General features: G+C 38.9%; 1 protein-coding gene and 1 long non-coding RNA gene across 5 annotated transcripts in view; one reads left to right on the top strand and one right to left on the bottom strand.

Moving 5' to 3' along the window:
* Positions 1 to 26,928, top strand: part of ppfibp1a (PPFIA binding protein 1a) — a 105,345-nt gene that overhangs the window by 59,696 nt on the left and 18,721 nt on the right. For 3 of the 4 annotated variants that reach the window (XM_032505597.1, XM_032505596.1, XM_032505594.1), the window contains exons 1-2: positions 19,010 to 19,183; positions 25,546 to 25,625. In XM_032505597.1, the coding sequence (XP_032361488.1) occupies positions 25,562 to 25,625 (64 nt within the window). In that variant the 5' untranslated portion in view covers positions 19,010 to 19,183; positions 25,546 to 25,561. Of the gene's footprint in view, positions 1 to 19,009; positions 19,184 to 25,545; positions 25,626 to 26,928 lie in introns of those variants that run through there. The other variant, XM_032505595.1, reaches the window with a different exon arrangement.
* Positions 25,086 to 26,928, bottom strand: part of LOC116673332 (uncharacterized) — a 3,764-nt gene continuing 1,921 nt past the window's right edge. Inside the window, exon 3 of the long non-coding RNA XR_004327819.1 lies at positions 25,086 to 25,096. This is a non-coding gene — a long non-coding RNA (uncharacterized LOC116673332). The remainder of the gene's footprint in view (positions 25,097 to 26,928) is intronic.

The following is a 26,928-nucleotide window of genomic DNA, read 5'->3' as shown; positions in this document are numbered from 1 at the left end:
TCAGTATAATGAACTACTGTAAGAGCAAATCTCCCTGAGAAACAACTATATTGATTTAATGATTCAATTGGCTTGTTTGCAGTATCTGTTTTCTAATCTTATTGAGGAGGTTGTGGATATTTGGGCTTTTAAAATGGCATATGTGTCACACCAGTCCTACCAGCATTCAGCGTTTATTTTTGTTTTAAATTTAGTTTCTTTTAGATTATTTTTTGGGGCTTTTCCTCCTTTAATGGAGCCAACCCAGCCACATGTTTGTTTCTTTTAAACATAATTATCATCTTTCTCTGACCTGAACCAAGAGGTTTTAGATGAGGAAACATGTCCTCGACAAGGACCATTTAGTTGATGTTCTGGAGCTATAGATTGCATCACACAATCTGGTGAGTTGGTATATAGATAGTGATAGATTTCTTGTGCATGCTTGGCTTTAAAGATTGAGAGATTTAAAGGTTATCCTTGACCTGGGAACCACAAGTTTCATTTGGTATCTGTTCTGGAGCTTTCAATAGTAGTTTTAGTTGTCATTTTGCATTTATTTGATAAGGTCAGTAGGGAGAGAAAGAGACATGTGGTGCCAGATCAGAAAATGTGTCATTTTTTAAAGAAATGTTGTTGTTTTGCTATGATAACTTGTTCCTTGTTTTTACAAAATAGAGAACAGGGTTTTGGGATGTGAAATCATTCACCTTAGTTTCTGCACAGTAAAAATAGTTGTGCTAAATGTGCATAAAGCCTAGAAAAAACACTAGAAACAAAGACAAAACAAATATAGAACAAGCAGTTAAACACGATGTACTGAAATCCTCAAGTAGGAATGGCACAGAGACGCCTGCAGATGGAGTTTCATCACTTTTTGTGTGTGAACATGTGTGTATGTGTGACTTATTGACGTAAGATGTGCATGAGGTAATGGTGTGCTTAAGGTGAACATTAAAGGTGTCCCTGGAATCAAAGTACAGTGTGTTGCCATTTATTTAGGACTCTCCCGCCTCGGACACACAAAGAGACAGGGGCAGAGTATAGGAACAAAAACTTTACACAATGTCCTCTGTATTCATGTTCCGGTGATATCATATGCAACAAAGTTTACGGTAAATGTAACACTTTAAAAATAAGAAGTTCCCAGTATCTGATCTGGGATAGGGGGGAAACATTCTGGGTTGTTTGTATTTCTTAAAGTTTAAACCCATCACAATCGTTTTGGACGGTGTTAAGCCCCAGGATGCAGCGATGGTGCCCTTGCAAAATTGATAGAGATAGCATTTGACACTAGTGATTGATAAACTGTTGTTGCTTTTCATGTATCATGTTGCTTTCTTGTATCTGCTGTCTCAGTACTAATGCTGCTATAAAGGGAAAAGCCAAAGGGAACTTCAGCAGGCACTGACAGGCTGCCACCGAACTGACGCAGGCGACCTGAGGCCAAACCTGTAAAGCATTACAGTGCGAAAGTGTTGCTGCTGACCTCCGGTCTGTACGTCTGATACTACTGCTGCTGCCAGCTCTTAATATTTAATGAAAGGATGAGATGAATCAGTTTATCCATCAATACCACTACATCACAATGTGCTATTACTTACGAATAGGCAGCCAAGCAGTGCTACAGTCCTCTGGTTTATTGGCATTTCATTAAACCAGTCACAATCGCTAGGCCCCGCGTGAAGCCACGGTGCCGCTGCAAAATAGCCTCCGGAAGGAACTTGTTTGGGTGAAACATGTGTACTTTAAAGTCTGTTTTAGTCGTGCAACAGAAAACTCGGGCAGAGAGTCTAGCTAGCTGTCTGGATTTACCCTGCAGACATCTGTGGAGCAGTTAACCAAAGTCCTCATAAATCCAGTTTTAAAATGCCAACACAAAGTAAGCGGAATGTATCAGACATCCGCCTGAAATGAAAGACATCTAGCGGCATTCCGGCGTCACCTGAACAATCCCGGAAGTGGAACGTTGTGGATATAGACTATCGTTGTGCTGATGCCAGCCTCCTGCAAATCTCCAGGACCAAGCTCTGGAACCTGGGGTGACTAAACTCTAGCTCCAATAACACAGGCATTTCATCAAGCCATGGTGGTAAAGAGAATCCATTTAGCCACAAAATGATATACTCTTAATTTATTGTTGACACTCACTTATTGACACAAACATTAACTGTGACTGAAATATCAGCTGTGCTCACAAGCAGCATAAAGATGGCCATTGGGATTAGACTCTAAAGACATATTGACTGGGTTAGTGGCCTGAGAGCGGTGTTTGTGTTGCTATATGCATTTTTGTGACAAGCTGCATGAGGGACTTCTGCAAATACACTGCAACAATTGTGTGGAGTGGATTTCTGAACATTATAAAACCATAAGAAATCATTTCAATGTACCAGGTGGCAATAACTGGTTGAGTCCTGTTTTGAATGGTTGTTTTACAGGTTGACAGAAAAAAACAGCTTTTTTGAACGAAAAGGTCTTATCACATACACAATCTACATAGACTACAAGAAGACATCAGCAGAAATCATTCAGCATTTATTTCTTTCTAGCACAATAGTCAGGTTTACTGGAGCAGGAGCAAGCTGATTGTTTTTTAGCTTGTTTTGTGCATAACGCAACAAACCTTGACCTGTTTATCTTTTTTAATTTGAAAAACCATCCATTTATCTTGTTTTAACATTATTTTCATTTTTGTTTGAAACAGAAAATGTTCCCTTATTACTAATGTTTTTTATAATAATTATGATAGAATACTCCCCCTCTCCCATTGTATCTAATCCTCAGCAGACAGACCTCAAGCAAACTTGCCAAACTTTGCATCGGTGCTTGACTTTTGTCACAGGGGATTTTTGTACGTTGTTTTTCTTGTGATGTTCGTGTCAAACACCTCCGGTGCCGCGTTTGAAAAGCACACAGTTGGTCGTTTCCTGGCTCCGATCCAGCACCACCTGCCGGGTGTACCTGTGGAGTTCTCAACCTGTCATTATCATCAACAAAAAATTCACAGATGTATTGCAGCATTTCACATTTTGAAGACAAGAGCCCTCTCATATTTGGATAAGTCCCGGTGAGGAAAACGAAAAGTTACAAGATACTCAATAAATAGGGCTTTTAATAGCACCATATTATGTACAGTATATGTCTCTTATAGCCATGTACCAACTGTATCTTTGTTGATACAGCTTGTCTGTGTTTGTTTCCGGGCACAGATGATTTTGGCTTCTTTGAGCTCCGCTGTCTTATGTGGCTTTAAAAGCTGTTATATTAAAGTCCCGATTAGCAGCAGCTGCAACAGTGTTTGTTATTATGATTAAAGCGCCAATGTGTTGACTATAAAACAACCCTAAACAGCATCAGAAAACTAATTACTAGTAAACGGAATTACTTACTTGTTCAGTGTTAAAGCAGCAACAAGGAGTTTTGAATTGATTATTAGTAGTCTTGATTTAATACTGGTGCCTATACATAAGCAAGTGAGACCATCAGCAAGTAGATTGGCTATTTCTATATAAGTATTCTTAATGCCTGTCGCTGGGTGCAGTTCCCCACAAAAATAGCGAAATAATTTACGGCACACATACCAGTAGAGCCTATGTTTACATTTTAAAAAGTTGATTTTTTTTTATTTTTTATTTTCTAAACATTTTTCTTTAGAGAATGTTATTTGTGGCGTTGTATTTTGTGGTTATGGCTGAGACGGGGGGCACAGTCAATGAAGATAAAAAGCTAAAAGAGACAGTAGTCTCACTTTGCCAGACCCTCCTCCACAATGCTGCGGTGGAGGGTCTGGCTAGTCTATTCAGGGATGGAAGAAAAACATGCTCTAGTTTATTGACATTTCTTTAAAACAATCACAATCGTCTTGGGCGGCGCTAAGCACCAGGAAAAGCCGCGGTGCCTCGGCAAAAGAGCCTCGGGAAGAAACTTGTTTTGGTGGAACGTGTACTTTCCAAAGTTGTTTTAGTCGTGCAACAAAAAAACCTCAGACTGGACTGATTGTCTAGCTAGCTGTCTGGATTTACCCTGCAGAGATCTGAGGAACAGCAAGAAGAAAGAACAGCAGAAGTTAACGGACCTCAGGCCAAAATGTGTGTCTTCTGTCATCTGGCGGAATTTCCAGCGGCAACGGAACACTCCCAGTCGTGGATATAGACTAAAAATAGACAGCGATAAAGCAAGGGTGAAAACACGAGTCAACCGGATGGACGGGGGGTATTCAAAACTGATCCAGAATTGGCCCGCTTCCTCCTAGGCAGGTGTGTAATTTGTCTATTTTATTTATTTACATGACGAGACCTGTTTTTTTAATCAGCATATGGATTTACCGTTGGTGTCTAAAACAAAGTTTATTTTGTGGTCACCATCGTCATATTACAGTTTTTTAATCTATACATAACGACTTACATGGGCGTTTTTGTGAGAGGTTTCTCTTATTTGAGAGCATATTTTGCACACCCTAAAACTACAAAAAAAATTAATCTAAAAGCTACTGAATGTCTTAAAGAGTAGAGCAGTAGACTCAAACCCAGCAAACAACAGGAACTTTAAGAAATAGCTCTTTACTCAAGATTTGTGCAGGAAAAGCAAAACTCAAAATGAAAACAGGACTTCATTACGTGACGTGCAGGTGGACAGATGGGCAGAGAAACACAGGTGAGGGGAATGAGGTGATTAGGCTGGAAAACAGGCAGGTAGATGACTGTCAGAGGGAAAAAAAACTCCTGGAGCAGGGGAGGACTAACGAGGCTGATTCAGAGCAGGTGTGTAGATGAACAAAGGCGTAAAAAAACACAGCAAACAGAAAAACCCCAAACTCATTCCAAGCCTTCAAAAAAAGTCTGAGGGCAGCTGGACATAAACCAACAAAATCTGGTGATAACTCTCTATGGCTTTGTCACTATGGTGACTATTTATTTGATTTTTACACTCGTAAAGAAATATTGATCAGTGGAGCTTTAAGCTTTCATATGTTTCGAAAGTGTTCAAAAGCCACGGAGCTGCAAATGCTTAAAGATGCATTTTGTTTGGCCACTTGGTCAGTGCGCCTGTAAACACAACTTTGAAATAATATCACCTTATAAAGTTAATATGGAGAACTAGTCAGCCAACTGTTGCCTATTTACACATCCAGCACACACAATAACACGTTCACTTGAAGTTGTGTTTGTTTCCACCTAATGTATATAAGTCTCATACTTACTCTTCTTCAAGTTCTTTTTTAGTCTCTACCAACTCCTGAGAAAAAAGCTTTTAGCTCCACTATGTTCACAATGTAGTCACTAACTTTGATATACAGAATGTATACAGAACACAGACACGTAATACTGGCAAAAAGCAATCCAGTCGCTGCTGCTAAACCCAGGGCGGTGACACCGTTATTAATCGGCTCTTGATTGGTCAGTAGGTGGTGCTTTTATACCGGTTGATGTCTGATCTCAAACACAACCTGTTCCTGAGCAGGTTAGGTGTTCAGCATTAGTTACCATGGCGATGTAACCCGGTAACAAGTGGCCCACCGTTACACAAAACCCTGGGTTAAACCTGAAGTTACCTTGGTAACCTCAAATCTTGCATTGCAGTATAGGCCTCTGGTAGCGTGCAGTGGGTTTGTCAGAGCTTTTTTGTTGAAAACAGGTTGAAGACAGGAGTGTGACTGAACCGAAACAGCTAAAACGTACTATAGAGATGACGGAAACTGCAGAGTCTGGAGATTGTCTGGGTTTGTCACAATGAGAGACCGCTATCACACAAACATAGTCAGTTTGTTAATAAAAAGAAATTGATTTGAGGAGCTTTAAGCTGTCACATAAATACATTACTTATTGTGAGCGTCACCCACTTGAAGTAAATCTGTTTTGTAACCATTAAACCATGATAAATATAATAATTTGTGGCATACACCTTTACCTGTTCTAACTGTCTAACAACACACATATGCACATGCACACACAATATGAAGTGTCTCTTGTTTGAAGAAGGACAAATTGTCCAAGACGAGGCAGTAATGTTATCTCCAATAGTCAGACCGACAGCACAGTGGAGGTTCAATATGAACATAATTACATTAATGACAGAAACTTGGCACGTCTCATCAGTCAGCAAAGGAAAGAGAGAGCGCTGATCCGTTTTGTTGTGCGTCCAGAGAGTGGAGTGGTGATATTGCTTGATCCACATCTAGCATATTAGGCTACAGCTAATTGAATGAATTAAGACTTAAACCACACCAAGAGTCTGCACATCGCCCACTCACAGGCTCATCTGCAATCATTCTTCACAAGGTTTTTATATTAAATGTTTTTTTCTCTTTGATCACATCTTCCTGCATTTAATATTCCTATTTAACTTCAACAATTATTGGCACGTAGTGGTGGAACGCAATACATTTACCCAATTCTAAGTACTTTACTTAGAATTTACGCAATGTCCATGTTACGCAACTTCATTGTCTGACAGCCTTAGTTACTGACTTACTTTTCAGATAACAATTTTTCATCGCCTTCCTGTTCAGGGAAAACCACGTGTCGCCAAATTTGGTGATTTTGAATATTAGAAGAAAATTGTCCTCCTCCTTAAAGCCCAATCCTGACACGTTTTAAAGTACGTAAAAAAAATCTATGCTATGATAAAAATATTTGTTTAACACGATTTTCCTGTAGCATTATGCAAATGATGAGCCCCACCGGCAAATTAATAGTTTATTATGTATTTGTGGTATGAAACCCTGATTGTCTGAATCCGGGGTTTTTTTGGTACCGTGCAGTTTCAAGGTGGGAATGCTCAACAATCACGTTGACCGCTTGTTTTTTCCTGATATGCCTTGTAGCATATACAAAATACCATGTTGGCATGTTACAACAAGGCTAAGCATTTGATTTTTTATTGAAAAGACTTATGCTAAATTAAGTCTTTAAAAAGCCTCATGGGGGTGCCCAGATAGCTCAGCTGGTAGAGTGAGCGCCTATGTATAGAAGTTTACTCCTCGACGCAGTGGGCCCGGGTTTGACTCCAACCTGCGGCCCTTTTCTGCATGTCATTCCTCCTCACTCCCCCCTTTAATGTCTCCCGTTGTCCTGTCACATGAAGGCCTAAAATGTCCTAAAAATAATCCTAGAAAAGCCTTTTTGATCAGCTGAAAAATGCTTTGTCACGAAGCTAAAAAAAACAGAGCGTTTTTTCTGACACCATGAAAAGTTAACTTTTTAGGGATATACGTTCTCACAGGACAGCAACGCTACTATGAGTGAAAATGAGCACAACCCTAAACATATACAGCAGTAAAATGCAACATACAAATCAATGCAGCAGTAATATTAATCCAGAAACTCGGTAAACACTGTCAGGGAACATTTTACTCTCACTTCAAACACAGTACATTTTGCTGAAACATGCTTTTAGTTAAGTTTTGAATGCAGGATTTCTACTTGCAGTGGAGTGTTTTCGCTCTGTGGTATAAGTACATTTACTTAATTGATGTGAATACTTCTTCCACCCTGGGTATTTAGCTTATGACAGATTTGTTTAAGGAACCAAATTAAGATGCCTAATATTTATCCTTCACAGTTACAGTATTGTAGCCTTTACTTCTAATTACTTCCTTTGAGAAAAACATAGAAGTACACTGCAGAAGTTAATAAACATTTGCTTCGTGATCAGGATGACTAGATTGTTGCCCTGTATGTGGTAACTGTAATGCTCATACTAAACATCCCACTCCCTTCTGGCACAGTCACTGACAACATCCGGCGTCTTCATTCTGGATTCTTGTCCAAATCCATTATTCACACACAGTATGATGTGGGTGTTAGTTTACTGATACCAGTACTGTACACACTGAATGTAATCAGGTATAAATAGAACAGTGTGTGGGAAATAGCACTGAGCATATGTACCTCCACATTTATTACTCAGAGAGACTGGAGGTTTGCTTACCAAACTGTGCTCACCGTAAAGGTGAGTTTAAACTTAGAAACGTCAAACTTGTTCACTAAGACAGTTTTATTAGATGCCAAATCATGAAGAAGCTGTGATAAGAGTAAGTTTCAGTGAACTCCCAGAGTGAAAGTCAATACACTGCCACAAGACAAGACAAAACTTACTGTAATTGTAAACACACATCAGACTAGACATGTGTGAATCTGTAAGAATTTCAAAATCTTCACTGTAGGGCTCAGGGCTTTACACACTGTTAAATCTCTCCAGCCTATTTTAACTTAAAGGGGAATTATGTTGTTGTTTTTTAGCTTAATTTACCTTAACTGAACAGCTTTGGGGTCAGTGGTATGGTTATAGGATTTTTTTTCTCGAGTTGAATGGTGGTCACCTTGCTCCCCACTAGCGCCTGTGAGCAGAAAAACTACCCTTGTACCTTTGGCCGGCGAGTCGCCAAACTCAGCGTCAGGAAGTATCGCGTGATATCAGGTCTTGCAATGTGACAAATTGCTTCACGGCACTGCACACATACGGCCATTCAGGAACCGGCTAACAAAGTAGCGATGGAGTTTTTTCAGAGTTTTTCAAACTATCGTCATGGCCGTGCCGGCAAAAAAGAAACAGAAACTTAGGAAAGCATTGTTGGAGGAACAGAGAAAGAGGAATCGGCAGAATGGCCGAGCAAAGAGTCAGTCACAAGTAAACAGAGGAGTTGCCAAATATCTATTCCGAAGCTGTAGAGGGAGCTCAAAATAATGGTCAAACTGCATAGCGCCCCTTTAACAGCTTAATCAACATGAGAAGTACTAAACAGCGAACTGTGAAATCACAATCACATAATCAGAAATGATCCTGCAATTTGTAATTTTCTTTAATCAAAAAAGGCTGTTTCCCATGCACCCGTCAACATCTTGCCGTGCTGTGTTGTCAACAAGCAACGACCGAACAACATCTTTTATCTGTCTCCGTTAGGTTTTTTTTGTCTAACAAGGAACACAGCGATAAAAGCTTCAGACCATAAACAAACAAAATGGCTTTGAATGGTGCATCTTTAGTTCAAGCACTAAAGGACACAGTTGAACAGATGAATCATTTGCTTGTGTGCTTTTGGATTAAATACGGTTGGCTTTTACCAGGCTCATAGAAAATTGGATCAATTTAGAAACATTAACATCACCAAAATATGCCCATCTGGGTTTTTTGCATTGGAATGACAGGGTGGAATGTGCTCAGGTCAATGTGGTGTGTAATCTGCTTTCCACGGCACACTGTGTCCTGTCTACCCAACCGAGAGTTGCAAGTGATGCTCATTTGTGTGTTCACATGTATGTGAGTGTGTCGTTGATAATCTGAGGGCAGCAGAGACGAGCTCGGTCTGCAGCAGCTTGTTGCTAGGTTTCCCTGCGCTCCACCTGGCAGGAGATAAACAAAGCAGCGGATGCTTTTGTCTCAGGAAAACATCCAATTAGTAAGTGACTGTACCAGTTCTACACATGAACTTGGTTGAATAATGATTTTAGAAAACAGAAAGCACAACCTTCTTCCAAATTAAATCTTTAATTTTTATGAGGGTCTATTTTCAGTAGATAACTAGTTCATATGAAGTTCGGTTCATGGCAAGGTTTTCAGATTTCATAGTGCATATTAGTAACTGTGTTTGAACCTGCTCTTTATTGTGGACTGCTGTCTGTTGTTTCTGTTATATGTGGACAAACATACATTAAATAACAGAGGTGATGTAAAAAATGAAACCTCATGACACCAACAGAGCTGGTATGTCTGTCTCCATGACACGTTCAGGAAAAAGCGAATAAGTGGCTCTTGAGTTGTCAACTCTGATTATGAAGGTCAAGAATAAATGGAGGAAGAAAAGTTTCGAAGCAGAAGTGATGTACAAAATCAAACAGTCGAGTGCAACAGCAACAAAAGGTGTAAAAGATATGAAGCAATAGTAACATGTGCTAATACAAAAATAAACAGAACCTCATACAGATTTTCAAACGAACTACAAATGTTTCTTGGGCCTCACACAACGTGTTTTAGTGAGTATTACTGAACGTAAACAGAATAACTCCACAAGGCATCTTTAATGGTAATAACACAAGTCTCTTATTTGCACCCGAGCCAGCCTTTCCCCTAATGAGATGGAAAGCTTTGCCTAAATATTTATGAGGCACAGATTCTTTGTCATGAATTCTTCATGATTCCCCATACAGAATCCAATTAAATATTTTTGTCACCACCTTTAGAGCTTTGCATGATCTGGCACTTGTTTACATCAGGGAGCTTCTACACATCGATCACAGACAGGTCTCTGAGGTCTTCCCATCAGTTCTTGCTTGTTGTTTTGCAGACGATGTAGACATCTCAAGACCAAGCTGTTTAGACCAGCCTTTTTATATGTTTTTTTATTTTTTTACTCTCCTCCGAATGTCATAACTTACAAAATCAAAAGTAAAAAGAGGCATTAAAAGTATAGATTAAATGCCTCTTACTTTTTTACTTCGGGAGTTATGACATTTTCTCTGGAAATGGTCTATAACGTTGGTTGCTTGTTTACCAAAGCCTAATGGAAAAGGTGAATAATGGCATTTGTGACTGACAAACTTTTTCTGCTGTGGAAGCATATAGAGTCAAATTCAAATAAGTTGTATTGTCATGACATATCAGAAACCTATATTGCCAAAGCACTCCATCAAATTATTAATAAGTCTTCATTGAGCTTTGCCGACACTAAGGCGGATGGTAAATGTCATCTGCAGACAAACAAGTCCCGGTATTTACTTGCATCTCCACAACCATCATCGTAACAACATGAATACTTTCATGGGCTTAAAAACGACAGGACATTCATTAAAAATAATATCCTAAAAGGAGTACACAGGATGTCATGTGGATAGTGGTTGTACCCTGTTTGGGACTTTTCAGAGACCAAGGTCCACATCCACATCCTGAGTGAGGTAGTCTATAAGTTGCAAAGGCACTTCGGGCAAGGTGAGGGAAATATTGTGCTTTTGGTTGAAATATTGAAAAGCAAACAGCACTTGTCTCATGTCATGTGTTGCTGACACTTTCAATATTTTACTAAAACTACAATCCTTCTCTACCCTCTATCAAGTGGTTTGCGTTGTTACAACGTGCTTTAGTTGCCATGTGCAGATATTGTAGTCAAACAGTTAAATTATGATTATGTTGACAATTTTTGTACTATGGCAACCGCACTTTACTTTACAAAACCTTTATTTGACGCCACTTTACTTCAGTCTACCTTCTGCTCATTGTCTACTGTTCGCTTGTTTTTTTTTGTGTGCTTACTTGTTTGTTTGTTTTTTGCCGTTATTGTTGAGAATGCTACTGTAACTAAGGAATTTCCCCGCTGTGGGATGAATAAAGTATTATCTTATCTTATCTTATCTTAAGTAAGATTTAGCACATCCATCCAGAAAGAACATTTCACGACTTTGCGGATCCATTAGTTTTAAAAATATGTTCAAATTATTTGTATGACGTGTTTAATCCAGACGTATTTGCAAATTATAAAAACATAACATTACATAGATAGCATTTTTTTTAAATATCAAGGACAAAATGACAAGGGATACAACAGAGAGAGAGATAACTGTGGTTGCTAATTGCTGTATGAGTGTAATGTAGATCAGGGATTTCCATGGGACCTTACCTGTGGTGGGACTCAAATACAAAGGTTTGAGATCATTTGAGGTCATTTGCGGCTTTCTGTAGACTGAGACTACTGTAAATCTCCCATTCCATGGGGGTGCTGATTAAAATGTCACGACCAAACGTGACAATGGACAAAACTATTCCCCTTAAGGAAACCTGTCAGTGACACTGTTGGCAGTTGCTTGTTGAGTTCTGGTGACACTGTTCAAACCATTTAAATCAATTGGCTTTTGTCTGTCTGCCTTCCAACATGGCTACCAGAGCATCACACCATGCCAAAGTGCTCTCTACTCTACCACAAGTTATTTTTCTCTTCTTTGTTCACTCTTCATCTTAAATGTTGTTGAGCCAAAGTCATTGGCACTCTGCAGCTCATTTGCTGTCCATCTTTCTCAGCCTCTTCATGTTGCCGTGGCTTCCCTCCACATCTTGAGTGCAACATTTCAATTGGCTCTCCGCAGGGCATTCTAACTTTATTATTAGAATCCTGACAATCGGGAGAATAGTTATAGGATGTCAGGAGGAGGCTCTCCCTGGCTGATGGACAAAGCTATTAGTGGTGCGTTTCTTTCTTTGTTAGTACAATTTGAACTTAAAGAGGCAGAAGGGATGGCATCTGTGTGACGTGGAGGGCTGAATGAGTCTCATGAGCAGCCTAGGAATAGAAATGCAGAGCTCGGTGCCCGCAGTCAGTGGTGACGGTTGCTAGTGTCTTGTCACAGGACGTGAATCAGTTGTCACAGAAGATTAGCAATGTAAATCCCACTTGCTCTTTGTGTAACTCAGACAACATGAAACGAAACGCTGGAGAAATGCTCAGTGTGCAAAGAGAGAAATATTCAACAAAACAAAATCACTCAGTTGTTAAATTTAGAGTTTGAAGAAGGATAATGATCTCTGCGGAATGGGTTTCCTTGCTGATGGGGGTGATTAGTGAGCATGATGGTTTGAAGTGCCACCCATTAGGTCATGGATTTGAGCCTGTCACTGAGGCGGGACTCAGGCTTGGGGACCCTGCCTCTTGAACCTGCATCTCATTAATTATCACCCTGTCAGGTGTGTTATATAAGAAATAAAGGCATAACAAAGAAATGTGATTGCCATGCCCTTATCAGCAGGGAGCAGAATGAGGAAATAAAACCGTCTCTTCCCTCAACTCTCAGCTAATGAAGGGATCACTCATCCTTTTATAACTGATCTCGGCAAATCCTGCAGGCTCAACAACAGGGAGAGTTTGAATCTTGTCACCTCGGCTGCTCTTTACTTTCTGCATGGTCACTTCAGACTGAAATAGGCTCTTTTAGCTAAAGAATCTGAGCAGAGAGTCAGTATTTGTTGATTAGTCAGCACGAATACACTCAACTACATGGATTACATAACAAATGACATAACAAATTGAAATAGCTGATTTGTGTAAATGATCTGCTTAAACTGAATCGTTGGCATCCAATAGGACCGGTACCTACCTGACCCATTGCCTATTATGGTCTCATGGAACCGTTGGCTCTTTTTTACTTGTTGTATGGGCATGTCCAGTGGTTTTCAAGGTTTTTAAGGAGAAGGTTATTACTACCCTTCCAGAAATATAAATAGTACGGTTACCAATAGACCCTGCTGTGCATCATCTGTCTAAATGATGATTTCTAACTTTCCCTTAGGGACAAAACATGTAACGTCTGGCTGGAAGGCCTGACTGCAACAAAGGAGGTTGTAGTCCAGCGTTGGAAACTTCTTCACAATAGTTCAAGTAGCTCTTTGGACATTCCTTACCTGGAACTATCATCAGCAAGAGTCAATGATGCAAAACAAATTTTGTATGAATTTTATTTTAGATCTTCTGTCTACCATTAAGGCTGCTCTGTCAGTGAAGACAATGCTGTGTGTTGGTTGGTTGTCCCTGAGAGGCGATTGGCAACACAAAAACATACACAGTGCATCATACACAACACAGCAAAAATATCCATATGTCCTGCTTTGTCACTGCGAGTCATAGAAAAATAAGACACAATGGCATGATGGTTATAGTTTGTTTAAAAAAACAAAACAATAGCAGATGGAACAAAGGACAATCTGTATCTAGTTGTGTTACCTTTGGGGAGACTAAACCTCCGCCCTGATGGAACCATCTGGAACTCAACATGAAAAGGATGTTTAGGGTCCAAAGTAAACGTCTGTGCCTTTGAGATGCCACTTACTTCATAAAGATGGAGTTTGAGGCGTTGTGGGGTTAACGATCAAAATCTAATGGCCAACCTGTCAATTGTCTGTAAATTGTTTGTGTTGCATTAAACAATAGGTGACGAAAAAAGAAAGAATCACTGGCGTCCAAAGCTCGGGCTATAAAGTGATTTTAAACTACTTGTTGTCTACAACCAGGTATTTAAATCCATTTTCCTCCAGCAAAAAGAGACAGCTTCTGTATTAGAAATAATATCTAAGGCATCACATAAGCAGAGCAAGAGCTGCAGCAGTAGCAACAAAGAGGAATAGGAGGCAATTCCAAGAAGGGTATCTGGGTTTACAGTATGTGTACTCGTACATCCTATTAAGGCTTGAGTATCTGTTAAGCTTTGCCGTTATTAGTCTTTCTACTCCTGCTGACAATTACAGCAAAGTGGTTGGCCCTTTACAGTTGTCGTAAAGGGCCCACAATTCAAATCTTGGTTTGCTCTGGATATTCTGCATGTGTCTGTAGACTTGACATTTATCAAACATTAAGTCTGGGAAAATGGCCAAAACTTTATTTTGAAAGAATTATTTTTAGTATTTTCATTGCCTATTGATTATTAGACTTACTTGGTGTTTTTCTTCATTGTGTACACTGAAAGAAGTGGCGCAACTACAGAGAAAAGAGCCCACTCTGAGACCTTACACACAACTCACCACGCAGAGGACTCAATACAAGATTGGCAGGTGGCTCAGTTATGAATTATGATTTCTATTTGCTCTGCTGGATAGTTCTGAAATCTGAGCACTTGACCTCACCCTGGAGCCTCACGCTACGGCTTCAACTAGAACAGCTTAATAGTACTTCTGCCATGTTGTTTTTTAGAGTCGCTTCTTACTCCCTCATCATGCAAATAAATACAAAATTGTTATAGGGTTGTAAAGGTATGTCCAAGCAACAAGGTTGCCATAGCCACTAAATCTGGGATGTTGTCTCCCCATGAAGCCAGATTGACAGGCAGCTGCAGAGTTAAAGCTTGCAGCAGTATAATTTCCCTTTAAATGATCAGAGTGATGGGTTAGAATCCCAATCAACTGCAGCAGTTTTTCAGGATTTCATCAGCAGCAAGGAAGTTGTAAAAGATTACTAATTGCTCTTACTGCTATGATTGCTATATGATGAGGTGCTCAGGGACGCTTGCTCACTGAGGCTCAGGAATATGTGTAATGAGAGTCATTTGTGAGCTCAGTTCAAATACATGGCACCAGACAGACTGCCACAGATGTATCCACAGAGAGGCACTGAGGCTGCTATTAGATCATATTTTAATTTTAGCATTTGAAAAAAAATCGAAGTAGTTTCGAAATAGTATTGAGTAAAAGTTGATATATTCCAGTCTGTGATTATCCATCAACATACATTCCTTTAATTTTAGTCTAAATAATTCCTAATTTCTGCTTTTCAAACTCAAACTATAAATGAGGTTTATTGACTACAAATTAACTGTAAAACTAAAGTTAATAAGTTAGGGTTACGTAGTGTTGAAAACGTCAACAAAATGTTGAACAAAGGGACAAAAACGTAAGAAAAAGTTATAAACATTGATAAAAAGCGTTGATTTTGACGGGAAGACAACACAAGGGTCAAGATAAACTGAAGGAATAAGTGTTCCTTTATGTGTTGAGGAATTCCATGGCATTCATGAGCAAGTAGCAAGTTTGTTTAGCTTGATATATTTGTGTAGTTGTATGTTTGTATCTGTATTATCCTGTAAATGTGTCCTATGTAACTGTGTTATTGAAGTAGCCAATAAAGTTGAAAAACTGATTCATCCCTCCAGCTGAAGTCCTTTTCAGTTCAACACAGGAATGTTTTCCATGTTGATTTAGGAGTTATTCTTTCCATCAATTGATGTACAAAAACCTGCTCCACAATCTCATTGTTTTCGTGGAGCTTTTTCTTTTGCCATTTGTAATGCTTTTGCACAGGAAGAAGTCAATCAGTCATGAGTTTTATTGTCTGTGCCAGTGGCAGGTGCAACTTGAGGGAATGACATAGTGTGGGTTTTGGAAAGTACTTTAAGCTGGAAGCATATGAAGAAGTCTGAGTTGATTAATTGGAACAATGTGCGCAGTTGCTCAAGGCTTGTGAATATCCTGTCAGGGTATAGGCTCTTCAGACCCACCGGTCCAAGGCAAGAATCTGGAATCAGTTCCGTCTGATGGAATAAGGTGGCTGTTGCAGACAGGTGTTGACCTAAAAGTGGTAGACCACCTAAAGTGTTGTCTCATTTGCGCTCAGATCTTGGCAATTCTTTATCCCGCCTGCAAAACTCTGATTGGCTCGGTTGTTTTTTTTCACCTGATCTATTTTATCACTGAAAAAATTGGAGACGTTGACAGCGGTTCAAGAGGTCTACTGTAAATCTCTCTTGAAAATAGGACACCATATTGGACAATGTACAAAACGTCTGGAAACAACAAAAATACTATATCCTAATATATTTCTTAGTGTGATGTGTCTCACAACCAGCCAGATGTGAAATTGACTACCAGATTCTTTTTGAGGTTTGCAAAGTCTGGAAAAGTGTGGATGCTTAATTTCTATTGATGTAGGGGTTTGTGGATCAAAACTGACCTCATGAAGTGGATTTGGTGGGAGATGGCCGCAAACTATCCACAAACAAAACAGATTGTTTGTCAGTAACACTATAAAATTCCATTTTCATTACATTTGTTAAATTACAGCAGACGTCCACTCTATTTTTAGTGCCACAGCCATCCCTAGCGTCCCCTGATGTTACTTTCATAAAACTAGTTTGGTTCTATATACAGCAGTAAATAAATCACATTTTGAAAAAAAGAGAGTACTATTGGTATTGACGGATACTCTGAATACAGATATTGGTATCAGGAGAGAAAAGTCAGATCGCTGCAACCCTAATTTTATATTTTTCAAGTCTCAAGGTGATTTGGAAACCTGTTGCTTATTATCCACCTGCCACCATCTTCTGATTCAGTTGCGTGCCTACCTTACATCCACACGTTGTGATGATCTTTAGCTATAGAGTTAAACATCATACAGAAAAAAACTGAGAGGAAACAGGAGTCTGTAAAACTACTGTGTAGTTCACATCATGCTGTGATACCGTTATCACTTGGTTTGTCAGTGAGTCAGTGCTGTTTAAGCGTACACTGTCATTAAATCATGCAGTGTTTTTTTCAGACTGCAGTCAGGAAGATAAACCTCTCTCCGTTGTTCTGCTTCAGGAACAGCCTGTTACATCATGTCCATAGTACATGCTCTTGCACAACGAGACAAAGTCAAGGCTCCCTGACAAAGGCAGCATCCTCTGTATGCACTCCAGAGATCGTGAGAACACCTCTAACTCCACCTGCTGGTCTGTGTTTTTGCCTCATCCACCCACATCAACCTCGAACAGTGACAGAGAACGTGTGAGAAAATATATATCAGGAGGCTTACAGCAATTTCTTTAGACAAACAGGTGATTATTCTAAAATGGACTGAAAATGACCATGACCTTTCTTGCTAAGAATCTGGCTTTTCATTTGCACCCTGTGTAATGGGATTTGCTGTCAGTTTGCTCCCACCTACGCACTGGACATGTTATTAAAGATCTTCTAACTCTTTTGTAAAATGCCCTCACTGCCCTTTACTTATCTCACCACTTCTTTCCTTGCTGAAGCTATGAATACGATAACAGCTGTTAATCCCTGATACTATAATAACTTGTTGTTTGTACAGTCAATCTGGTTATTTTTTTAGTTTTAGTTTTGGGACTTCTGCTGTCCAGTATGTTTATATTCTGTACTTTAGTGACACTGTCCAGTATGTTCATATTCTGTACTTTAGTGATATTAAATGTTCTATAGTTAGTGTATTTTATATACTGCCTTGTTTGTCTATGTTGCATTGACGACATGATAAGATAAGACTTTATTGAACCCCAAAAGAGAAATCTAAGAAAATCTAAAATCTGGAGATGTCACACTTCTGTTTTTATATGTAAGCGATGACAAGTTATCTCAATGTAAACTTGATCTTTTGACTGTCATTTGATGTCTACTTTTTCAACTAATTATTTTAATAGTGGAACAAACACTGAAAGCCTGTCACTGTGGAGGGCTTATTGCGGACATGCGGCTACTACCACTCTCAAACCGCTGGACTCAGTGTATCACTCTGCCCTCACATTCATCCATGAAGATACCTACACACAGGGGTAGGGACACACTCCCTACCCCTGCACGTTTGAAGATTGTAATTTCAGATCACTTCACTTCTGTGTGTGACTGTTTTCATTGAACATGAGGGGAACCTCAATGATTTCCAAGATTCTCAAATAAAGGTTATGAAGGAATGAAGAGTCACAATACAGCAATGTAAAAATGATGTTTTTATATAATGACGTCTATTTTATATACTGCTAAATGATTCACCTGTAATCTACAACAATGCACTATATTAGATAAAGTGATATGTTTTGGATAAAAATCTGAATCCTGAAAAGAATTGAATTCACCCAATTTCATTCTTTATCTACCATTACCACCACTAGTGGTGAAAGTTGTACTAAGATCTAGAAGAATACTGTTTTCCAAGTAAATGTCCTGCATTCAAAATCTTACTTAAGTAAAAGTACAACAGTATTAGCATCAAAGTACCAAAAGTAAATTTATATCATTAGATTATAATTATATAATACATATAATACATTAATGTGTACATTGTTTTTTCTTAAATACTTTACCACTTTTCCAGTTTTGCTAAACATTGATAAATAAGGACAAGTAAGTGTTATGAATATTTACATTAGACTCTTTTTTTTTTCCTGTACGGACTTTCAAAATAAAGCGCATTTTAATCCCAAACTCTTAAACCATGTTTCATTCAATTAAGATGGTAAAAAGTGAAAAAAAATTCCCATGTCCCATTCCCATTCCCAAATTTTGTTAGCTGTTAGTTGGTCTCTTTCATCAACATGTACGAATATTGTGACCCTCATCCCCAGCTAGGGCATTAGTGAGGAAATGTGCTGTGAAAATGAACATGATTTTTTTGATGATTTTCATGAGTTTGATTTGAGTGTGTATTTTTTTATACACTAAAAAAATCAAACATATGCGCCCCCCCGAAATGAACTTGAAACCCTTTTGGTAACCAAAATCCACCATTTACGGATGTGACGCTTTTATTTTGAAGGCTTCGTTTCCGGAAGTGTCCTTGCTGTCTGTTTAACTTGACATCGCTCTTTTAGTTTGGAAGAAAACTTCAGTTCACGGAGAAATTCAATGAGGAGGTGGACGCTAACCATGGAGCTCCTGTAAAAAGTCCCGAAAGTGTTTGGAAAAAAGCCGCCGGAGACTGCAGGGTCCCTTCTTTTACATTTCCTGGTCGAAAACTGTAAGTTAAACCAAAGTTTAAATGAACTTTTGAAATAAAGTTAGTTTCAACTGTGTTTTCCCAAGATTTCGCTAGGCTGCTAGCTTAACGTTAATTGTGTTCAAACCAGGACCCACAAATTTTCTGTTAAACTTAATTTAATTGGACGTAACGTAGTTAACGTTAGATACAATGGGTCTGCGTTGGCTAACGTAACGTAACAGAGTTTGGCGTAGCTCATTTTCACTTATTGTATTTTGGGTTCCTAATATTTTGGGTAACGTTAACTTACTTACTATATGTAAGTTTTAGTATTTGGTGACTTGAAAGAGGGTTATTATTGTCATTGTCTAATTATTGTTTATGTAATTATTGTTTCATTGTTTTGCTTTGGTATTAGAAGCATTCTTCTCATAACTTTAACGTTACCTAGCTAATATCCTCGGGACTTTTATTATTATTTTGTCGTTTTTTTAATAGCTGAATAGCTAAACCAACGTACTCAACAAAAGAAGCTCATTAGTGCTTTTATATTTAGAAAGAATACACATATAAAACCGACTAATTCATATTAATTACGTTGCCATCCAGAGAGAAAAACGAAGACATTTTTATGAGATAAAGTAATATTTTCTTCAGATTATTTACTTTTATGGACCTTGAATAATTGTAGTTAAAGCAAGTTAAATTATGCTAGCTTTGTATGTGAAAACGTTTACCACAGCTAATTTATTCATCACCATTAACGTGCAAGCCAAATCATGAATCACTGTGGTGAACCTCCAGTTTGGCTCCCATCCACATTTGCTGCATAGAAGGCAGTAGCAGCCAACACAAAGCCAGTTTAAAGCTACTTTTGGTCCAGTGTTGGCTTTTATTATCAATCTCAGACTCCTGCAGTCTTTATTTGGGTATACCTCTGTAGTATAAAGATGTTCAGGAAAACTCTCCCTCCTGAGGTGCTGCATGACCTGCTGGCAGCCCTCTCAGCTGGAGCCCTCTCTGCACTTCTGATGATGTCTTCCGGGCAAAAAACTGAGTAGCATAACAAAAGATTGTATTTTCTTTTGTATTAACGTACATGCACAATAACAACATTTGTATCCTACCTCACTATCACAGCTAACAGTTGGCTGCTTAGAAAATAATCCTTGCAAAACACTTGCTTGCATAGCCCATATCTGATGTTGTTCTGATGTTAGTAGGAGAGTTATCATAATAAAGCACATTTCCACATTACTCAGTGATTTTTCATGACGCAAATGTAATCACCTGGCACCAATCATCTTGTTTTCTCAGGAAACAGGCATTTATTTGTAGCTCAGCCAGGTAAAGAGGAGGCAAGTCCACTATCGACCCTTGTTGGTATTATTAGCAAACCTGGCCTGCAGTAAGGTCAACATGGTACAGACCCCATAGTGTTTCGATTTTTATGAACGTTTCAAGAAAATATACTGTACAGTACAGTACAGTACTCTTGTGGTGTAGTATTTTAATAGAAAGGATGTCATTTTAAAGTCATATGATTTATTCAGATGTTACATGCTTCTGAACTTAAATCAAAATGTTTAACTTAATCTGAAACAGGAATCTTGCAGGAATATAATTTAAGGGCCCAGTTATATATGAAAACTTTACAAATGGCTTTTGGAATTTCAGCTTTTAGTTTAATTGTGTTTAGTCACTGCTGGGATTGCTTGGAAATTATAATTTCTGACAAAGAGGAAGACATTTCTCCAGAATGTGCCAGGAAATGCTTCCTGACAGGACTGCATGACAGTCTTCCTGAGTGTAGGGTTGCGTCTGTGTTTATGGTTTCAATCATTGTAGGCCCTATTGTAGACCTTATTTGACTTTGCAGCATTTTACTTATCTTCCTAGTCTCACTTTACTGCAACAACTTTGAAATTATGCCCTAAATAAGCAGCCCTTTCTGAGTCTAATACTCAGAAAGGCTGCTTTTGTGCTAAGACCTTGATAACAAAAGTAGTAGTTTTTCTTGGCATACTGTGATAGCCTACTCAGTTCCTCCTGCCCCTTTCCTCAATCCTCTTTATTATTTTCCCCTCCAATGTGATTTCTGACTATGATGTAGTTGAGGGCCATGTGGAAAAACTCCTAGAACTTGGGATCAGTGTCGCAGTGCTATCATGTGAGTCTCTGAAAGACAAAGAGTTGTTTGTGCAGGGTCTTAATGTGGCCACCACTGCACTAGTTTAAAGTCTGGGCTGTCTTTTCTGTCAAACAGTCTGACCTCACAGCAGCCCAAACTAAAAGTCCACTGAACCATCCCTCAGGGGGAAGTGTAAACAAAGACAGGGTATTTGACTGGTGGTTGGATTACACGGGGAAGTCAGCCTTTATGTCCATGATACCTCTTCAAGTAAGCTACTACTGTAACTATTACTGCTGTACTACAACTGTTAGTGCTGAAACAATTAGATTCATTGATTGACAATTATTTTGGTAAATGATGAATGGTTTGAGTCGTTTTTTTTTAAAGAAAAAAACATTCCAACTTTTGTTTGAAACTTTGCTTTAAAGGCACTGTCACCTTTTTGTTTTTAGTTGAGCACAAGTAACAAGACCTAAGTGATTTACTGGAATTATGGAGCAGGTCAGAGATATATCCAGCAGTGCCTGACCATGCAAGGCAGAACCAGATGAATTCTGAACTTTGTGATAAGAAGCCATTTTATTTCATAGAAAAAATTATCAGCAGGTCGTGCTAGAAAAAAAAAGGGTCAGTTGAAACCCTAATTGAGATACAGTAATATCAGCAATTAAATCTGTGCTAAATTATCACTTTTGCACATACAACTGCAGCCACTCATAACAATACCACTGTTACTACACTGACTGCCGCTACTACTTTTGCTAATACCAGGTTTATTTATTCAGAAATTCTTGCAGAGATTTAAATATCTCTTGCAAGTAAGAGCAAAGTGTATGAGGGTTTAAGAGCTTACAGAAAACTAACTTATGATGCTATCCAATGTCATCGTTATTGTCTCTTAATTCAGCTAAGGATGTATATTTTGGGAACTCGGATACCAAAGCTTTCTAAATTAAAACAAAACTGAACCATGGCTTCTGGATGCAATAATGAAATCTGACTTTGTCATACTTTCCTTCATAATAAGTTTGATAGGTTTATTGAGTAAAGTGCCAAATGAGGCAAATGGTTTATAAATAGTGGCAGCAACAAAAGCACACAGTATAATTCCCTAACACAGCAGGATAAGATACAACTATTGTTAAGGCTCAAGGTGTTCGTGGGTTACGTAGGACAATCTGTTGATAATCTGCTGTTAAAATAAAAACAACATTGGTATTTTTCAGTTTTCTGATATTTTATGATTGTTGGGTTGCTGCTTTAATGGTTTGTTAGTGGTACTGATGGCATACAAGATTGTATCATGAACTTTACAATGTGAAGCTGGAAACAAACTACTATTTAAATGGAAGTAGCAAGGGGCCAAATATTGAGCCTTGTGGGACAACAAGCAACGATTTCGTCCACCGACCAGTTACTGTACTACACCTAATGCTGCTTCTTTTACTAGTGTGAGCCAGTTCAATTCTGAAATGCACATCTGTTCCACAGCTGGAAGGTGCATGCGTGCGTGCGTGTGAAAAGCATATTTCTTTTTGGAGTTGAAAGACCTTGAGTGAAATGTACAACTCCCAATCAGTATCAGTTAAAGGATAATGGTGGTATTGTGTTTGTCTAGAAATCCTACGAAAAGACCAAAACCAGCAAAAGTTAGTCCGTCTCTTAATACTTTGACTTACCTACCTCGTCTGTGGCACGCATCCCGAAACCCCATGTATTCCTACTAAAAGTGTAAAGATCTAAATGTAAAATCGGTTCACAAATTTATGTTTTAATTAAAAGACAGGCTATGTTATCTTCTGTAACAGCTGGCCACTCTAGCTTTAGCTAACCTTCCTCAAACAAGATTAAAAATGTATCTATTGGGGACTATTTTATGCTGTGGATTTATACACATTTAGTGCTTTGGTAGGTATTTACAGCAGCAGGACGATGTAGTATTCAGACAAAATAACAGTGTCCATAGTTAAAGGAACATGTCACCCAGTGCAACAGTGTGGCTTATTAATGCATTTCTAATAGTTCTGGCACAACAATGGAGCTGTAAGGCACAGGTAGGATATATCATGTTTTGGCAAAATTCCCTATACTCAAATCATTGTCGGTTTTGGTCTTGTCAGGGCAACAGAAAAATGGCACTAGCTGAGTAAAGTCTTCAGAGTTTTGTCTGAAGGCTTGAGGGAAGGAGGCCACAGGGGTCATCAGGGATGTCAGTACCAGGCATTAGTGTTTGGTTTTGGGGTGGATAACTAACCTGCTCAGGAATGTGTGTAGTGCTCACTCCTACACTATGGGATTATCAATCATCATTACAGACACTTGTTCATATGGTTGAAGAGATGGACCCTCATCTGTGGGGTTTTCACTTGAGGTTCTGGTCGGAACATTCTTCATGGATGACCTGCTCATCACATATGCAAAAAGAAGTATTTCAGCCTGGCGTTTTTAAAGTGCCTGGTTTTATGAGTCTGAAGAAAGGACAGGCTAGTTTACTTGGCAAGTTTCAATGCCATTTCAGCCGCATGACTAGCACACAACAGCACATGTTTTTCCTGGTCTAATTATTTTTTTTAGATTTTTTTTTCTCCAGCATAAAGTAAACCCAAATTCCGAATTGCACGCGGGCTGATAAGATGCTGTTTTCCACTGAATTGGATTTCTCATGAAACTCACATTAGCAGATTACATGTGGCTTCTATCACAAGACAACAGAGACAGAAGGAAAGCTTTTGCAATTATGGTAACACACTGTGATTTGTTTTAGATTTCAAAATGTTTTCATCCTACTTTTCTCTACATTTGATTGCACCATGACCAGAAGGCCGTACACAATAGTTGAGAAGCGCATAACCACACACTGGTGTTTGGTCTCTTTATACCATTTATTGAGAAAAAAAAATGTTTTTAGGAAAAGGAACAAGATTTAGGTTTCTCCCATGGGGTGAAACAAGCAGCTGACCAAATACGGCTTCCACCCTGGTGATAGTGAGTGATGGTTTTGCATCAAAATCTGGAAATAACTGGAGGAAAAATTATTAGTACTAGAATCTGTGTCACAAATAGCCCATGAGAACTGTAACATTCAATTGGAAAGCTGTTTTTTTTTTGGATATTTGAAGGCATTGAAGACCTGCTTTGTCCTTTTGAGTTACATTCAATAGTTCATGTGGGGGTCTAGTTCACCAGAATAATACAGCTTAATGATATGATTATGGAGTAGTGCAAACACAAAGCAGTGTGTATGATGTTGTGGAAGAAACTCCCCTTTCTATGGTGTGTGTGTAAATTAAGCAATGAAGCTCTTAAGGCCCCTTGTTTTAACAGCAGACCCCAGCCCCCCCCAGCTCATATTGAGGCCATTGGTTTAATTAGTCTCTTAATGCCCATGTTTTACCCTGCTGGGAGTGACACTATGACCCCTAAGAGGGAGGAAATGAAGTAAACCCTGCAGTCCCTGCCCCCCCTCTATCATTGGACTTCTGAACAAATAGTCTCTGTTTTATGTTGTTAGTTTTGGGCTTCAGTTCCCTCTGAACATATTGTACCATCTCAACCCCTTTTAAATCAGATTTAGTTTGAAGTGATAAGTGGTCAGTGCAAGTAAAGGAGAGACATGTGATAAGTGTTTGAATTCATTGGTCACGGAGATACTGTCCAACTTTGTTATGGAAGTTTGAGATGCCGAGCATGCCAGTGCTACTAGGCCTGAGACCCCTGGGAGAATAGTGCCATTCTTCCGGATAGGAGCCTGCCCATGAGCACCCGTGACTGCCGGAAATAAGTTTGTCGGATATCATTTTGTTTTTGTCTCTCAGAGACTTTCTTTTGTGGCTCAGACTACATGGTTAATTTGATGCAGCAGTCATTTGAGAAGGAAAAATGAGAGCTTGTACCATAACAGGATTAGTGATAACACTATTATGTTTTTTTGTTTGTTTTTTTCAAATGGAAATGTAAAAATACACAGGCAGGCTTTACATTTGAAAACTGATGCTTGTAAGGGAGAAAAGCAATAATCTAAGCGGTAAAACATAATAGTGATTAGGCTGCTGCTAATTATTGATTAATCTTTGGAGTATTTCTTTGATGAATCAGTTAATTGGCTGGTCTGTAAAATTAAAAAAAGTCTTAATTTCTTGTTTGTGTTTAATTTCTTTGAGATAATATAATCACAAGGTCATTTTAGTGGTTGTTACAGAGAGTCCTTTAGAGTTCCTTGTCTTCTCTCTTGTTTTTTTTCACTCAACCTCTCTCTTCTCTTTTTCAGATTCATTGAGCACAAGATGATGTCCGACGCCAGTGATATGTTGGCAGCAGCCTTGGAGCAAATGGATGGGATCATAGCAGGTAACCACATTGTACACTTGGACTTTAAGACCATAGCACTTTTATAAGTGGGCATGGTGGCATACTATGGGGTCTAGCCACATCTGGAAACCATTGAATTTCAATCTGGGAGTACTACGTCTAGTGGACGGTAACACAATGTGCCCTTCACTTTCCACATCTAGCTGCAGTTTAATGTAATCCCCCCTAAATATACATACAAGTTTGGAATAATGCTGAAAGTGTGCTACTGGATCACTGTTCCTTTCTGCCTCCAACGCATTCCTCCACCATGAGAAATGAAAGAAAGTTTCCATTGTCCATGCAGTGACGGAAACTAATGATTATTCAAGCTCTGTGAATTTGGAATACAAACTCCTGCTTGGGAAATTTTGGCCACTCTGTACTTGTGCCACTGCAGATGAGCAGAGCAGGCTTCCCTTTCAGAGTCCCCACTTTTCCGCTGATGTGTGTAATTATAGCACTGACCTTTCCAATGGGAGCAAGGCAGCTGACTGTTTCCGCAGAAACCACAGCCATCATCAAGCCCCACTAAAAGCTACTGTGGGGAAGCCATGATTGTTTACATATTTATTTATTTAGCTCCTTATTTGTTACCGTTGGTCATCTTCAGTATGGCTGACATTTAAGATAGATGACAGATGGAGTGGATTAGGCAGCAGCACACGATTGGAACATCATGCACTTGAGTTCAGTCAACAACATGTTGTTGCATTTGCTTCCAAGAAAAATCTGAAAGTATGGTTTCCACAGTTACAGGAGAAGATTCAATTGTTATACTGTCTCACATGATGTTTGATAGAGGCCCTATGAACATTTGCTTGCCGTGTGTGTTTGTGTGCGAGAGAATGCTACCTAAATATAGTTATCATCCTGTTATTTTGCTCAAATGAGTAGGAATAAAATGATTGCTAAAGGATGCTTAATGTCCTCAGTGTAAAAGATTGAGTGATTTAAATAACACAATGTTCTCATGGGAAATGAAGTAAGATACAAATCTTTTCATGGAATACTTAATTGAATTAAGTAGATAAACCGCAGTAATTATCATAGGACTGGATTGCCCATAAAGTTGTCATGCAACATACTAGATGAGGCCATGGGGAAATTCATTGGCTTACATTAAACTGTTCCTCACACAAATACCCTAAGTCACAAAATAGTCTTGTAGTAGTCCTTACAAAAGTCTTCCAGTTCTTTGAGATTTCTGGGCTGTCTGTCACGCACTGCTAAGGTCTATCCATACATTTTCAATTATGTTGAGGTCAGGAGCTTGTGAAGGCCATGGCAAAACCTTCAGTTT

This window comes from Etheostoma spectabile, chromosome 23, assembly GCF_008692095.1.
Source record: "Etheostoma spectabile isolate EspeVRDwgs_2016 chromosome 23, UIUC_Espe_1.0, whole genome shotgun sequence".
NCBI lineage: Eukaryota > Metazoa > Chordata > Actinopteri > Perciformes > Percidae > Etheostoma > Etheostoma spectabile.
This window is presented reverse-complemented; position numbering and strand designations above follow the sequence as displayed.